Source organism: Callorhinchus milii, unplaced genomic scaffold (assembly GCF_018977255.1).
Source record: "Callorhinchus milii isolate IMCB2004 unplaced genomic scaffold, IMCB_Cmil_1.0 Scaffold3, whole genome shotgun sequence".
Lineage (NCBI taxonomy): Eukaryota > Metazoa > Chordata > Chondrichthyes > Chimaeriformes > Callorhinchidae > Callorhinchus > Callorhinchus milii.
This window is the reverse complement of record NW_024704744.1, coordinates 50,630,969-50,649,155: the sequence shown is the minus strand read 5'-3', so window position 1 is coordinate 50,649,155 and position 18,187 is coordinate 50,630,969. Positions and strand designations below refer to the sequence as shown.

Here is an 18,187-nt window from a genome sequence, read left to right as displayed (position 1 = left end):
AGAAAAAGTACTTTGACAATTGGATTGCTATAGTTTGGATTCTGGGACCAATTCAACAGCGCTATGATGAGAGTGCGGGCACCAGTAAACATTTTTCTTTTGTTCTTTCAACACTATTCAAGGGACATCACCAACAACATTTAGCAAGCGGTGCAGACTGAGCCCTAATTTTTTTTAAAACTTTTTTTATTTTTAAAGTTTGGTGAGTACTTTTCCTACATAGAAAGTCAAAGCCTTCTAAATAACTTGGTCAAGAGAAAGCATTTCTGGAACTTACAGCTGAAAACGTATAGTTCAAAGTCATTGTGTAATTGTATGTTTAATGCAATTGTCTCTTAAAAATGTTTCTTTCAGCTATTTTAAGCTAACAGCTGTCAGTACAGTGCATATAATAAATACCACCAGCGAGATTGTCCTTGGCTGCCAATGAAGTTGATAAAGATGGATATGAGGAGATAACGTTACATAGAAAGAAGACTGGTATATAAAACTCTCTAGCTAAATTCTGTGCATTTTCGGAGAAATTTAAATTATACAAAATATGGGCAATGTCAAATGTAAAGTGTCAGGGGAATCGATTGGGAAAGGAATGGGATTTATGAATATTGTGCAACAATATGAACAGATATTGAGGACCAGTTTTAAATTCTGGCTTCAAAGAGATTCCATACAAGAGAAATTCTATATGGGTACTTTCTTAACAATTCTGACCATCCAGGATTTGGCAAATTCTTAAGTACAGTTTTAATTTTAAAGCCCATTTTTAAAGTTTTTTTTAGGAACTACACCCAAAGGAATTTCTCTCCCAAGTACTTTGTGAAATTTAGGATGCTGGATTCAGTAAGATCATTGGATAGTTTCACTCATCTGTTCAATGGCGCAAATGTTTTAAACAAATTGATGTAATGACTGTTCCAGGTCAGGAAGAAATGAGGTTGTGAAGATGGGAGATTGGAATTTGTTGGGGAGCATTTTGGAAGAGGTTCACATTCACTCAACCATCGTGGGGAAGATCTGGTTAACCATCCTGTTCATATTCCGCATGCTGGTTCTTGGAGTGGCTGCTGAAGATGTCTGGGACGATGAACAAGCTGAGTTTATCTGCAATACAGATCAACCAGGCTGCAGGAACGTCTGTTACGATAAGGCTTTTCCCATCTCTCTCATCAGGTTCTGGGTCTTACAGGTCATCTTTGTGTCCTCGCCATCCTTGGTGTACATGGGCCATGCGCTCTACAGGCTAAGAGCACTGGAGAAAGAAAGGCAGCGGAAGAAAGCCCACCTCCGAGCTGAACTGGAAGACATTGAACCCATGTTGGAGGAGCACAGAAGGCTAGAAAAGGAACTGAGAAAGTTGGAAGAACAGAGGAAAGTAAACAAGGCACCGCTCCGTGGTTCACTTTTACGCACCTATGTCCTCCACATCCTGACTAGATCAGCGATGGAAGTTGGTTTCATGGTGGGTCAATATCTCCTCTATGGATTTCATCTGGATCCTCTTTACAAATGTATACGGTTGCCCTGCCCCAACACAGTAGATTGTTTTGTTTCCAGACCCACAGAAAAGACTATTTTCATTGTCTTTATGCTCAGTATTGCTGCCTTCTCCTTGTTTTTGAATATACTTGAAATCATTCATTTAGGAATCAGAAAAATCAAACAAGGGCTTTACCTGGATATCCTCGCAGAGGAGGAGTTAAGCATCTGCAAGTCCAAGAAGAACTCTGTTGTACAGCAGGTTGGCATGGTGACTAATTCCTCACCTCATAACCTGGTCCCCATGGCCACCAGCGGTTACAAGCCTCTGCCAGAAGAACAAGTATATCCTGGGAATCTTCCCATCTTGATGGCTCCGACTGGCTTCAGAGTGGTTAAAGGTAAAGCCATGTGATATTTATTTTCTGTTTTTTTTTCCCACAGATAGTGCCTAGTTGTGTTGACTATAAATCACTACCTTAACTTAGATAAAAGAAGTGTATCGTTGGCTAGTGTTGACTTCAGATACTGAATCAAATATTAAGATTGTAGTTCTGACAGATTCTGGTATCCTATTCTCCAAGACAAGGAGTACAGTGGCTCACAGCTACAGATACTGGACAATGCATTGAATATCACGCTGGGCAAATGTCGTTTGGGGGTTAAGTATGTGATTTATATCTGTTTCAGAGTTTAGGGAGTTAGAAAAATCAAGTGAATTGCAAAATCAATATAAATATTTTGTTAATAGCATAAGCATGCCCATGATTGCAATGATGAATTTAAACATGCATTTATTTAGGTTGCTGTTTGATTTAAGAAATGAAAACAGTTGGCATGTTTTTTTCAAAGATTTTAGCACTCTAGATGTTGCAAGGGTATGAAACCTAGCCATTAGCCACACATACAGTATCTGGTATATGCTAAAACCTTTACAAAACATGCCAACTGGTTTAGTTTCATAACGCAATCATTTTTAGCATGCTCTTTATGTACTATTCCAGTATTTATGACATCAGTGCTGATGTTGATGTCCTTAATTAATATTAAAAAAATCCTTGCATTTGATATAGCATCTTATCACGTCATTCAAATGTCTCAAAGCGCTTCACAAAATACAATGTAAAGTGAATTGACTATATTTTGTGGGTAAAACGTGGCAGCCAATTCATCAGAGTATTATAACAAAGATAACACAAAATTAGCATTTCAATTACTATTCCATAAGTCCTCATCCTTGACACCTGTGCAGGCCCTGAGGCAGGATTGTGATTTCTTCATAAGTATCACCCTATATCAAAACCAGTAGTTAAGGCATTTGTAGAAAATAGATGGGTTTCACTAGATTTTCTTCCCAAATGAGATTAAATCAATGAGGATGATCTTCACTGTTAGAAGGATGAGATATGAACAATAATTAGGTAAACTAGGGCTAGAGATCAATGAAAAAACTATATCTTAGAGGGAACTTTATAGAAGTGTAGAAGACTCTAAATTGGATTGAGAAAATAAACCCTGAATTTTCAGATACATCATGGTAGCAGAACAAGAGAGCAACTTTCAGGGTTATAAAAGGCAATTTCAGGATAGACACCCGGAAGTATTTCTTTACACAGAAGGCAGTTAAGAACTGGAATGGGTTATCAGGAAAGGTGGTTGACGTTAGGAAACTGGGTTCATTTAAGGAAAATATTGATGCTTTATAAATGGAATCTTGTTGTTGTTGTTGTTGATGCTATATTGTGGAAGTATGAGATCAAATGGACCGAGGGAACTTCTTCATCTGAACCTTACATGTGATTTTTGTACACTAGATTGTGGCACAACCAAGACAGGCTGGTTCAAATGTCAATTCAGGCTAATATTCTAACTTCAGTTTACCGGTTGATAGCACTGGGATTAATCCTAATCTATGATGACATTCCAATCGAACACTGAGAGAGTGCTGCATTGTTGAAACTGCCTGACCTTCTGATGAGTTGTTAATGCTAAAACCTCTCTTCCTTATTCTTGTGGTTCAGGTTGACATTAAAGATATCATTGCATTATTATAGAGACAGGCAGGAATTTCTCCCAGTGTTCTTACCAATATTCCTATCTCATTCAAAATTCTTCACCTGCTACTTCAGAAAAACACATAAATTGTTAATGTGTCTCAATGCTGTTTTGGGGACAATGCTGATGCAGATTTTATGTTGTGTTTGCCTAACTAAAAACAACACTGTTCTTCAAAGTAATGTAACTGAGACAATTGAGGCACTTCAATGTGATAATAAAACTTTAACAAATGCAAGCATGAGGCATAATGTTTGAATCAACAAAAATATGCACTGTTTATATTACTCTTGATTGCAGGATTTTATTCAAACATTTTTACCCCCAATTTTTATTGTTGAATTTTTCAAATTGCAAATTGCTTTAGAGTTATGGAGGTGTAAAATCCCACCATTCTGTACTGTGACGGACATTAAGGTCAACACATTTCTTAGTATATAAATTGCAATTATTGGTAGAGTGTCAATCCTCATCATCCTTGAATATGATCTGAATGAGACTTTGCAAGATAATTATCTAAATTAAAAAAATGTATAACCAAACCTATGTTCCAGAAGCAGATATGTTCAGGTATTTAGAAATCCATATTTCGAGAATTATAGAGAAGTGGGATGAAGATTTGCTTCTGCAATTTCCCTGTTTCATTTCCATTTTTCAAAGGGTGACTCAAACCATCGGGATTGCAAACTCCTTAACAAACAATACAAAAACAGGATTGAAAAAGATCTAGGAGCCAATGTCCTAACCAACCTCTCATTGAAAAAATGGAGCATAGAGTATGGAGAATTCCAAACAGAACAGGACGTAAATTAAAGTAACTTTGAAAAGGAGTTAAAAAGAGTGAAAAATGTTTCATAGACTAAGAAATCGGGTTGGTGCAAAAGCAACAAGTATGTCTTCCCTTAAGATAAATATGTTTCAGAAAGTGAATAGGAAAAGGATTTGTAGAAAATAATTGACTAGTTATTGAAATCATTATCACAGTATAAGACAATAATAATAATCAAAAAGAACTTTAGCTTAAGTCTAGAGAGGCAATGTTTTTATATTAGTTCAATTATTCTTATTCATATTTCATTCAATTTTATCATGCCTTTACTATCTATTGGAAAGAAGAATAAGTAAGACTTAGATATTTGTATCAACAAAAGTAGGTCATCAAGGGAGGACAGGCTGTTCAGCCATTTCAGTTGTGAATGAGCCTGTCCTCATCTCACACCAACATCTCCAGCACGAGTTCCTCACTGCTAATCAAGAGCAGAACTCTGGCTAATTTTATATAATATAACAATAATCTTTGCATTTGATAAAGTGCCTTATCATATTGTTGATATGTCTCAAAGTGCTTCACAGTATATACTAAAAAGTGAAGTGACTGTAAATTTTGTGGGTGAATTTTCCCCTTCACTACTACAGGGATGCTGAGCCTAATCATAGTAACTCCACAGCTGTCGTGCTTGGTGAGACAGGCAAACTCAACATAGTATTGCCATGAAGTATCAATGTAACAAACATATGGGAGGGTAAAGACAAGAGAAATGCTTTCAAGTAACATAATGTCATTTGGCATTAGAGACTGAGGAACTAAATATCAATGTAATACCAGTTTTACTGGTTGCAATGTACTGACTTAATTGTTCAGCATGAAAAAAAATGCTGTTCATCCCTAAACCTACATTTTGATATTTGCTATTCGTATTAGCTAACAACAATAATAACAACTTGTGTTTATATTGTGCTCTTCATGTGGGCTAATGTCCCAGAGAGCTTCACAGTGGTGGAGTCTGACAATGAGCCAAGGGGAGAGGGAGGGAGGAGGTGACCGTAAGCAAGTCAAAAAGGAAGGTGTTTAGGCAGGATTTGAAGGTGGGGAGGGAGGGGGCAAGGCAGAGGGATAGAGGGAGAGAGTTACAGAGTTTTGGGAGAGTATTGGCTGAAGGCACGGCCACCGATGATGGTGCGTAGGGCTTGAGGGACAATTGGAAGGCTGGGGTCAGCCAAGGGGAAGCAGTGGATGATGGAGTGGGGGCTAAGCAGCTCGAATAGGTAGGGAGGTGCGAGGGAATGAAGTGATTAATTCTAGCTAAGATAGCTAAGTAACAGTTTTCCTTTTTTTGTGTTAAATAAAGCTACTCAGAGAAATGATCACCATATTGTCCAGAATGAGATGACCCGTTTCCAGTCTTAACAAGAACAAATCATCAATCGAGATAATAATAATAATAATAATCCTTGCATTTGATATAGCGCTTTTCACGTCGGGAGGACGTCCCAAAGCGCTTCACAGAACACACTGTAAAGTGAATTGACTGTATATTTGTGGGCGAACGCGGCAGCCAATTGCGCACAGCAATGTCCCACAAACAGTCGTAGATTGAAAATGACCCAATTTTTTTTTTATTATTGTTTTTTGGTTTTTTTGGAGGGATTATTATTATCCTGTTGATACTCGTCAACAAGGTGATGTCTCACCACTGTAATCATAGACAGACTGCAGACATGGTTGGGAAGAGAGACTGCAGACGTGGATGTTAATATATACATAAATTCTCTATTATCTTACCTATTTTATCAGTATGATTTGCACCAGATCTCCGCTTGATGTAATATAGCTTCTGTAAATACAATAACACAAGTGCCTCAGCAGGGACTTCCACTCATAAAGCAGCTCCAATACCCCTTCACTTTATATATTGTCCAAGGTTTTTCAAGGAGGAAAAGGATTATTGCTACATGCCCTGTTATTTACTGACCACGATTAATTCGCAGGAGCAGGTAAATTCTATGTGCTCCACAGGTATTACAGTGTAAGTTTGCCACTATTTGCTGTATTTTGCAGAAACAGCCACACTTTCAGCCACTGTGCACAAGTTCTCTGGAATAACCCCTCTCAAGATTCCTCTGCCTTGCACCCGTTTTCCGCTTTCAAAGCGCTTCTAATTATCAGTCTCTTTGATGGTCCTTTCAGTCACCTCCCCTCCCCCACTTCCCATTTTTTTTGGCTTCCCCTACATTTCTGTAAAGAGATTCAAGACAAATGCAAGTTGTTGTTATTATAACAATTGATTCCAACTATATATCCAAATTTTTACAGTAGTAAGGGCATAATAGACCCAATGAAGTTGTAGCAAGTACTTGAAGCTTGCTTGTGACCAGTACACCTGAAAGCAGATGTTCTGGCGGACACCCAGTTTATTGACCTTAGTTGGTTTAATAACTCATCAATGTACTTGAATAATAAGTGTAGACTTCAGGCAATGAGATGTTTTTAGTGGGGTTTTCTGTACAAAGCAAATGATATTCAATACAAGAACTATACTCGGAAACTTTTATTTCATTTTACCTTATTTTCATGACTTGCAAAGGATAACCTTATTTTCTTTGTACTTCATTTTTGGTGATAAAATTAAACCTCCAGAGTACAATTTATTTTATACATTAAAATAACTTCTTTGTATATATCTACAAGTTGTAAAGCTAGCCCAAGAAAGAGGTTCAAATTCAATTCAACCATTTCTCTAAGTTTGGAAACAAATAATTTCATTTATTTTAATTAAAACTATATATTTCTTCAGGAAAACCATAAAACATAAATCCACTAGATTATAATAATAATAATCTTTGAATTTGATATAGTATTTTTCATGGGATATTATTGTAAAGAGCAGGGACTGTGTATTTTGCAGGAAAATGTATTACAATTTGGATTGATATCCATCACAAATTATTGTTTGATTCTTTTTGTTATCTACAAGGTAAAATTAGAGACTAAAGTGTTCATTTGCAGTGGCGTGTACTGGTTTGCAAAAAATACAGCACCAAATATACTTTTACAAAGGAATAATACAAGTCAAATGGCAGATAACAAGTATGTAAGATAATTAAAACTATTGCTGATTTCAGTCTCACCTAATAAGAGATAAGGTCACCTGTAAATTCAGTGTGACTTTCTTACGAATCTAAAATGCAGTATTACAATACAAATATTTTTCTTACAGAAGAACTCCAAACAAATGTCTAACCTCTTTATTTTTTATTTCAAGAACCAAATGACCTAAGTGACAAAGACAGGCCTTTGGATCAGGCTCGAAAACAATCCGGCCAGCATGGGGGTCAGCAGCATGTTCAGCATGTCAGTCAAATGAGCCGTGCCTGCAGTATTTTGGAAAGCCAAGATCAATCATCAAGCAGCGACGATTCCCACAAAAAGCCCCATGAGAATGGCATAATCTCAAAAAGCTGCCATAAGTCTGAAAGCGTATTGGAACAAGTCAAACCAACTGTACACCCTTCAACGAAATTCATGCACTCCAGCCAAATGGAAATCCCATCCGCCGTCCGCAATGCTCTCCGTAAACAGAGCCGGGTTAGTGGCTATAAAGACTATCCAGAAGATCGTGCTGAGTCTCCGGACAGTGGTCAACTTTCCAACGCCAGGAAGGCCAGTTACATTGGCATTAAATCAAAGGTGGTGTCTGAGAGCAGGCTGGCTAGTCGATCTGCAAGCCCCGATTCCGCAAACATTTCCAGCTCTGAACGAAAAGGAGAGAGTCCACCGATCACCCCTCCTCCATCAGGGCGCAGGCTGTCAATGGCAAGTAAAGGCTGTAGATGAGTTTCCCCTCAGGAACTTACATAAAGGTTGATTCTCTATTGACAAATCTCTCAGTCTTGACTAGCTGAATGTATAATGAGGATAGTGTTAATGTTTAAGATAGTTTGATCGAAACAATACTCTTCTCCTTCAAGAGCCAGCTCTCTGTGGCGGTCACGGTGGGCCAGTTTCTGAGCCAGGCGGGTCTGCAGTACTCCATTGCGCTGCTGATGACAGCACAGCCAACCTGGGGGGAGGGAATGCTCCCACTCAGCGCCTGTTAATTCTGCAAGCCAAAACCCTAACGGGTCAGGTGGTCCCAACTGGACCAGCAGCAGGAAAGCTTGCCAGACAGTGATATCAAAGGCAAGCTATGTGATTTTAGCTGGTTAGACTCTAGCAATACCCAAATGCACACTCTGGGATTCTCAAGTCTTGGCCTTTGCCAACCTGCGCCTCTGGTTAGCTTTAACGCCTCCATCGAGAGATAAGAGATACTATATTTGGGGGAAATTAATGAAGAGTAGAATTTTTGCTTGAAGCATAAAACTCTCAGTGAAGATGAAGTATAATGGAGGGAAGTGTGAAGTCATTCACTTAGGTGGCAAAAACAGTAGAGCAGATTATTTTTTAGAAGTGGAGCGACTAGATAGTGTTAGCGTTCAGAAGGACTTGGGTGTCCTTGTACACCAGTCACAAAAAGTTAGTTTACAGGTATAGCAAGCAATTAGGAAGGCTAACGGTATGTTGCCATTTGTTACAAAAGGGTTAGAATATAAGAGTAGGGAAGTCTTACTGCGACTGTATAGGGCCCTGGTGAGACCGCACCTAGAGTATTGTGTGCAGTTTTGGTCTCCTTATTTACATTGTACCCCCGCCTTGGAGGGGGTACAATGTAGATTCACTTGGTTGGTACTTGGGATGAGGGGGATGAGTTATGAGGATAGGTTGAGCAATTTAGGCCTATATTCTCTAGGCTAGAATTTTAGTCTGGTATCTTGCAAGATGTCCTTGCTGCCTGTGGCAGGATTAAAGAGTTTCCCAATCTGCACCGTTCAGGAACAGTTTTAATCCTGCTGTGGATTTCATGGATTTTATGATGTCCCCTCTCAACCATCTCTCTAGAATATAGCAGAATGAGAGGTGAAATTATAGAAACCTATACGATTATTAAGGGGCATGACAGAATAGATAGTGGGAGACTTTTTCCCCTGGTTGGAGAAATTATAACCAGGGGTCACAGTCTTAAAATTAGGGGTAAGCCCTTTTACACTGAGTTGAGGAAAAACTTCTTCACTCAGAGAGTAGTAAATTTATGGAATTCTCTACCCCAAAGGGCTGTAGATGCTCAGTCCTTGAACATATTCAAGACTGAGATTGATAGATTTCTTGTGGATAAAGGGATTAAGGGATATGGGGATAAGGCGGGTAGGTGGAGTTAGAATAGATCAGCCATGATCTTATTGAATGGCGGGGCAGGCTCGAGGGCTGAATGGCCTACTCCTGCTCCTAATTCCTATGTTCTTGTGTAAGTGGAGAAGCAGAAGGATGTGGGATTACAAATCACTAAATCATTAAAGGTAGAACGGGTAATTTAAAAAAAACTATGAAAAAGGCAAATGGGGTTCTGAGATTTATAAACGAATATAAAATTAGGGAAGTCATGTTGGAATTGTACAGGACATTGGTTAAGCAGCAGATGGAGTATTGCATTCAGTTTTGGGTTTCCCATCACATGAAGGATATCAGAGATGGAAAAGATGCAGTAGGATAATAATGGATTTGAGACAATATATGTAAGAAAGTTTGACTAAATTGGTATGTTTTTCACTGAACAGAGACAGTTGAGAGGGGACATCATAAAATCCATGAAATCCACAGCAGGATTAAAACTGTTCCGGAACGGTGCAGATTCGGAAAGTCTTTAATCCTGCCACAGGCAGCACGGACATCTTGCAAGATACCGTCTAAAATAATTTTACAAGTAAAAGTTTAAAATTTAAAAGCAGCTAAGAATACAAAACTTTGATAAAAGGAGTGCAGGAGAATAGCTTCCACGTTAAGAATTTTTAAAATTCTTCATTATTTTAAATTTTGAGACCATGGTTTTAAACTAAATCCAGGAGAATTTTCAGGCTCCTCAGTTGCAATGATCTGGGTAAAAGAGCAAATGGTTACTCCCATGTCCGCTTGTGAATTTACTGCAAGATAATGTGGAACAAAGTGGCAGTGAAAGGGTGATGGAAACACATTCAATAATATCTTTCAAAAGGGAATTAGATAGGTACTTGAAAAGGAAAAAAACTGCAGGGCTGTAGGGTAAGAGCGGGGCAGTGGGACTGATTCGGTAGGCTCTTCCAAAGAGCTGGCACAGGCACAATGGGCCAAATGGCCTCCTTCTGTTCTATGATTTTATGATTCTTCAATATATATTTAACCTTCTGAGATATTTATTTTCTCTTTTCTTTCAGAGCATGCTCCTGGAACTTTCTTCCATCATGAAAAAGTGAGAAGCAATGCAATTTCTCACTCCATTAAAGATCTTTGAAAACACAAATGGGTTTAGCAAGATCCAAAGGAAAAAATGACACAAGCAGTTTTCTGAATTGGAATGTATCAAATTACTGAGGTATTGCCATTTTCTTATTTATTATTGCAGATTTTCTTACAGCTAGCAACATATGAATTATTTATAAGAGACACCACCTGAACGTGTTTAACTCTTGACTCAGCAACTTGAGATATGCACTGTACTTTATATATTTTACTAGTTTGCCATTATAACAGTACAGGTTGCAAACTACCTGATACATTTCAGTATAGTGGACATAAATCAAAATAAAGATTGTCAAATATAAAAGGTGTTTTTTTTCTTGTTTTTTTTAACACAAATACAATCCAAAACTACCCCAATGGCCTAATTGGTAAAAGGTATCTGCCATAAAAACACTGGGTTATATAAACCCCAGTCTGTGTTGAGTTGGCTGATCTCAGCATGGGGACCAGTTAAAGTGTATAATTGGGCTCTCTCCCAGATGGCTTTTATATTGTGAGTTCTCCTGAAAAGGACTTTCCATTGAGCTGAAGGCAGAGGTCCATCAAACAGCTGATAGGGAATCTCTGGAGCTTCGAATGACAGCTAAAGGGAGCTGTTACCTAGAGTCCAGGTTCATGAACATGCTCCAAGGTGTTGTACCTACCCTGATTGGCATGCAGAGGAAATAGCAGTTGTTGTGCACTTCCATCATGAAAAAATGAGAAGTACAGAACTATTCAATCATTGCATTGTATTTCTCACTGCACAAAAGATCTTTGAAATAAAACCTAATAGGTATAGCAAGATCCAAAGAAAGAAATGACAATATAAAAGCCGTCTGGGAATGAACCTGAGACTCTTCTTGGGGTTGTTTTAGCTCCAAGGCGACATGCATGATAATGAAATATGAGAATCAAATTGATCCTCTGTGAAGATTTTGATAGTCCGGCTCCTCATTCAGCGATACAGTAACTCAAGGCATTGTTGATGAAATACAGGCCTGCTTGGCTCATCAGCAGGGCTTGGAGGGGCAGACCAGTCATGTGGGGGGTGCTAGCAGGGATTTTTCCTACTTGTTTCTTGCAAACTCCCGCAAGCTAAAGCCCTCTCGGGTCGGATCAATACGATCAAAGGAGCTGACCTTAGAAACTCCATTGATCGATCAATGTTTCCATGGCAGAACAATAACCCACCCATTCAACCTACGGCACAATGAATCAGGGTTAACAAGCACAATAAGCCAGAAATGACCTCACTGACCTCTGTATACAAGTAATCAATCGCTTCCGGTGAAAAAATTGGAGCTGTAATTTCTGTGTGACATGCCAAACTCTGAATAGAAACCTAAGACATTGAGGAGAACCTGGAACTTTTTTTCAGAAGAGGTTGTGTGTTCTCGAATTCTAAGGAACTCTGAATCACAACTATTGCTTTCAGGTAATTATAATGGGGTCTAATATGTGATAATTTGCAAGAGGAATTGCAAATAGAGACTCCTTCCAGCAACTGGAAGTGCACTGGGCTGACCTGGAGGAACTCTACTCGATATCTTCTGGTGACATATGATTTAATACACCAATAGGTTGTGATCCTGGATGCCTTTGGGGACCTCCCCATTTACACATTCTACTTCTGCAAGAGCAAACAGTGAGCATCGGGAGGCACTCTCACTGTGGGAACTATGAGAACCAAACCAGAACGTGTCTTTAGTCAACATTCGCATTTGTACACTTTCAACTAGGGAATCACTCCATGGCAAATTTAAAGATGAAATGATGGGTCCAAGTGGGAGCCTAGGAGCTGTGTCTGAGTGGGAGACTGGGAGACTGGGAGCTGTGGCTGAGTGGGAGACTGGGAACTGTGTGCGAGTCTGGGAGCTGTGTCTGAGCGATCAATCTCCTTCCCCCGTGCCCTCCACCCTCCCCAATCCAAACCCCCAGCTTGGGTCTGAAACATTGGCTGTTCAGCACCTTGGGACATCCTCCTGACTTGAAAGACGCTAAACAAATGTAATTTTGTTGTTGTTGTAGTTGGGAGCTGTGTGTAAGTGGCTGGGTGCTGTGTCTGAGCGTGAGAGTTGGAGCTATGTGTGAGTGGCTGGGAGCTGTGTCTGAGTGTGAGACTGAGAGCTGTGTGTGAGTGAGTGACTGGGAACCAGGAGAACATAATATTCTTTCTATACAAAGAACTACGTCGCAAACCCTGTTTAAGAAAAAAAGAGAGGGAGGAACTTTTACCTCTATGACTGCCATCTAAAGAACAACATGCAGAACATTGTGGGGATGTGTACCTCAATGTACTTTGACCCCTTTGGAGCCAACTCATAATACTGGGGTTACACTGTACATGTGCAGGTAGCCTCAAAGTTATTTACAACTGAAAGTCCAGCCTCCCAATGTCAAAACTGGACATCTTGCATTGAAACAGGTGGTCAGCTTGTGTTATCTCACACACCCTAGTGTTTGCTGGAGGGCTGGTTGCACCTTTGCCTATTTCCACCCTACTGATATCAACTAACTCAGCAAAGAGGTATCAAACCTGGTATGCATATGGTAAGTTCACAGTGGGTGGTTAATGAGCCATTAGGGAGAGACAACAACAACAACAACATTCCATTTGTATAGCACCTTTCACATTGGGAGAACGTCCCAAGGCACTGGACTGACAGAGTTTTGGACGCAAGCTGGGGTCGGGGTCTGATAGGGTGGAGGGCAGGGGGGGGAAGCAGGGAGATCAAAGGCACGGTCGAAGAGGAGGGTCTTGAAAGTGGCAAGGGAGGGGGTCAAAGTGGAGGGACTGCGGGATGGAGTTCCAAAGGGTGGGGGCAGAGTGGCAGAAGACCCGCCTGCCAATAGTGGGTCGAGCGAGGCGGGGGACATGAAGCAGGCTGGAGATGGTTTATAATTATTATGTGAAATGGCAGACGAGTCCATTGGCGTGGTTATGTAATTAGAATAAAACTGTTCCATTTGTGAGCAGCAACATGCAAGTCTGTTGCTCAGCACAACAGACGTCCTCCTGATGTGAAAGGCGCTGTACAAATGTAATCTTGTTGTTGTTGTTGCTCAGTTTCTGTGACTGTATTTTTGGGCAAAGCAGGAGACCAACCACTGAGGCCTTTATTTAAAACAAAAGGCACTTCATGGAGAAAATGCCAGAAATATAATATTAGCCCCAGTGATATTACCACATGCTGCAAAATTACACCATTTATAACTCGCCTGCCGCTACATAAACAGTAACAGAATTGTTCAATTGGGGTTCATGAGAAGTGGGAGTTTGGACACTGACCTGCACTTCTCTGGCTGGCCAGCAGGTGCCACAAGTTGCCAAGCTTTTTTGTACATAAATTGGCCTGATTTCCCAGGGACAGAAGACCAAGGGAAAGGCAACAAAATGGACAACAATAAAAGATTCCAGAATAATATAAAATGAAAAGGGGAAAAAACATTTATTTCATCTTTTTTCTCTTTATTTTAATCCTCACTTTATAATAATGCTAATAATAATAATAATAATCCTTGCAATTGGTATAGAGCTTTAACACGTCGGAAGGACGTCTCAAAGCGCTTCATGGGATATATTATGAAATGAAGTGTATATCTAGGCAAACACAGCAGCACAAATGTGCACAATAATGTCCCACGAAACGGTCATGGAGTGAGTGACCAATTTTTTTAATTTTGTTGGATTGTTGGCTAGGACAACAGGAGAAACTCCTTTCTCTTTTCGAATAGTGCCACAGGAGATCTTTAACGTCCACCTGAACAGCCAGACGGGATCTCGATTTAACATCTCATTTGAGATAGCTCTACATTTTAGTCCATTTGCAAAACTATTCTTTTTTATTCTCTTGAACAGGAAGGTGTGGTTCTGTTGAGGTTTTTGTTCATCTAGAAACTTTTGCTACCGAAAAGAAAGTTAATGGTTTTGTTTTTCAAAGAGTTTTTGTGACAGCTATTGGAGGTAGAGTTTTGTATTACCTCCCAGCATTTGTCACACAAGCAATTGTTTGTTGCTAATAGTTTTAGTTACATAAAGTTGAAGTGCTGACAGCAGCAGATTAGGCAAGAGCCTAATAAACTTTTTTTAGAGAGAGAGTCCATGCAGGTATGTCAAGCATCAGTTAAGATTGAAAAGAGAAATAGAACCAGCCAGGGACAAAGTAACTGCGCTGGAGAGAAAGCGAGAGTGAGAGAGAGAAAGAGAAAGAATGAGAGAGAAAATGGAAAATAAGTGTCAGAAACAATGAGATGAAAATGACTAGGTAATGTGATTTTTTTTGGCAGCCATGTGTCTGACACTTAAGGAAAGCCATCCCCATGCTTGAGAGTATGCAAACCTAGCAGAGATATAAGCATTCGACCTAGGCATGGAAATTCAAGTGATTTGGAATAGAATGTGCACTGTCTCCCTGGAGAGTATTAGGCGCAGGTTGGCAAGAGCCAAGGCACTGGGACTCCAAAATGTGTTGGGGTACCGCTGACGTCTACCCAACTAAAACTACATAGCTTGTATAGGAAACTCTATCTAGCAAATTGTTAAGCACTCCGAGATACTACCTCATGTGAGGGCGCTATCTAAATGCAACTTGTTGTTAGCAAGCTTTCCTGTACTACCTGTTAGGGCTATGGCTTTAGTAGTACAATAAAACTCACATAAATCATATTAGTTGGGACCATAACATTTAATATGACTTACTCAAAGTATGAGTTACAGGCAACTTGCATAAATCATATAAAATCCAATTTAATCAATAATCTACACTGCATATGCATACTTCAATGCAGCTAGTAAGTGCGCATGTGTTGACAGGTCAGAACTTTATTTCGCACGATGCAATGCAGCCGGTAAGTGCCATTATAAGTTAGGAGATGATTTGCTTTGTAAAATACGGCTAGTGCAAAGAAATCTAAGTGCTTTTTGGTAGGAAACTGAATGGAACTCGGGTGTCTGCATGACTTAAGGCTTACACGATTGATAAAGATAAGACTTATGTGAGTTTTATTGTGTTGTGATAATTAATGATGCACTGTTATAATTAAGTAGTCTACTGGGCATGATGGTCCCTTGTGGTGGGACTCAGAAAAGGGTGTTGTCTATTGGGGGGAAGCAAGCCAGGGTTGAATAGTGGAGCTTTAAGGAATCCATGAGTATTCTGGAGTTCAAAATACTCGGAGACCAGGAAGTAATTATGCAGAATTTTCTCACAGAACAATGAGTGAGTGAATGGAGTACTTGGTTGGGTAGATTATAGATAATCTGTGGAAATAGTTAGGCAGAATAATTTGTATTTGTTGGATATTTCCTTATGTGCTAACTCGTTAAAGCAAATTGATACCAGTTGTCTGGCAACAAATATGCAGGAAACAGTGCTGAGAAAAATAAGGTTTGATCACAAGATTGCAGTTTTGGAAACTTTGGATAACCATAGAGACTTTGGGTGAGGAAAGCCCTCCAGGGCATTTGATCTCATTCTGCCAAGATATGAACCCACTGTTTCCCCATATTTGCTAGATCTGGCTGTTTCTGATTTTAAAACATTCAGTGGCTTTCAAGCACACTGAACAAACTCAAATCTGGTAGTAAATCATTGTAATTTAAGTTATGATATTGATAAACCAATTTTTTTTGAGTGAATTAAGAAGTTATTTCCATTGATAGGGGAGTCGGTGAGTAGGGGTCAAAGCTATAAGATAGCCACAAACACAGTGTATGGAGAAGTTAGAAAGACTTATTTTCACCCAGAGAATTGTTGGGTTGTCCCGACCCAACTGTCCAGCGCCTTGGGACGTCCTCCCGACCTGAAAGGCGCTCTATAAATGAAATCTTGTTGTTGTTGTTGTTGGTTGTAGAATGCCCTGCCAAGTAAGGTAGCGGAGGTCGAGTCCACTGTGGGTTTCAAGATAGAAGTAGACAGGTATATGAAAGATAGAGGCTTGAAGGGGTTTGGGGATAAGGCAGGGCAGTGGGACTGAATGAATACCTTGCTCTGTGAGCTAGTGCAGATTCAAGGGGCCAAATGGCCTCCTTCTGCGCTGTAGATTTCTATGTTTTTAATTGTAGCATCCAGTTTGTAAATATCAGATTGTGAAATTTGCCACAACTGGTTTGCTCACTGCCCTATTTATGAATTCATCTGGCTTGGGATTCAGAATTCAGCACTTTGCAAATCTCACCGACATTCACAAATTAGAAGACAATTAACACAACAAATCTGGTTGGCAAATTAGATGGTCATTTACAATTATAAAGGCAAGATAAAGTAAACGCTGCCTCATAAGAAAATAACAAACAATAAGATCAACCACAAATTACATTTGTGTAGTTCCTTCCACATCAGGAGGACATCTCAAGGTGCTGGACAGTCAGGGATTTGGACCTGAGCAGGAAAATAATAAAATAATAGAATGAGAAAAGGCCATTCAGCACATCACAGACCATGTATTTTGTACAGACTCTATTGATCACACGAGGGAAGGCTCTGTGTAAATTCTCTCTGATTGCCATAAACAATTAAGTTAAAAAACACAATATTTATCCATATACACTATTGAATTCTGGCTGGTTGCCCTCTGCCTCATTACATATTGTTTGGGGATTGGCAAAACAGTGTCTCATTTTACTAGACTTTAAACTCTTTAGTGGATTATAGTAGAGTTTCTTGTGGAGGCAGAGAAAATATTTGCTATAACAAGACATCTTCAATAGCACTTTGTAAAAATAAGATACAAATGGATGGAAAATATTTAGAATATCTCTATGGATTTTAAGGCAGCGCTGCTTGCCAAATTTTCAGCAGCAATGCTAAGAGTAACATCATTAATAATCTCAAGAACTGCAGTACAATTGTCTAGCTCCAGTAACTTTGCCTTCAATATCCACAGTCACTGAGTTTTACAATAAAATGTTGTTAAATGCTTTGACTTGTTCTCCTGCCTTGAAAGGTGCTATATCAAATGAAAAGATTATTGCATGGTTGGGAGTGATAGACTCGCAGATCCTGGAGCAGGAAAAGACATGGATTGTATAGTTCTGCATAATCTGCAGTTTGTGATTAATACAGTCTGTACAAAACACGTGGTCTGTGATGTGCTGAATGGCACTTCCTCACTCCCTTCGCCTCGCCCCTTCTCTTCCTATTTTCAGGTCTCTGCTGAAGACCTTTCTTTTCGACCGCGCCTTTGGTCACCTTCCGTCCCCTCCCCCTGGCTCGGCCCCGATCCGTTACTGTGAAGCGCTCTGAGACGCCATCCAGCGTGGAGGGCATTATATAAATCCAAGTTGTTGTTGTTGTTTGTGTTAGTGAAGATCTAGTTAGCAGAGGGTTGGTGGATTTGATAAATAATAATCCTTACATTTGGAATAGTGCCTTTCATGTTGGGAGGATGACTCAATATTCTGTAAAGTGTGGTGACTGTGTTTTTTGTGAGTGAATGTAGTAGCCAATTCAGTGGAGCCAATATTCCAATGGAGTGAATGATTGATTTTATAGGTGCATAAATGAGGGTCTTGCCAGCCTGAGG

General features: G+C 39.6%; 1 protein-coding gene across 1 annotated transcript; it reads left to right on the top strand.

The window, feature by feature from the left end:
* The first annotated feature begins 943 nt into the window (after positions 1 to 943).
* gja10b (gap junction protein alpha 10 b) lies at positions 944 to 10,635 on the top strand. The gene is made up of 3 exons (XM_042332878.1): positions 944 to 1,877; positions 7,575 to 8,125; positions 10,597 to 10,635. The coding sequence occupies exons 1-3, from the start codon at positions 944 to 946 to the stop codon at positions 10,633 to 10,635; spliced, it is 1,524 nt and encodes a 507-aa protein (XP_042188812.1).
* Positions 10,636 to 18,187: the final 7,552 nt, after the last annotated feature.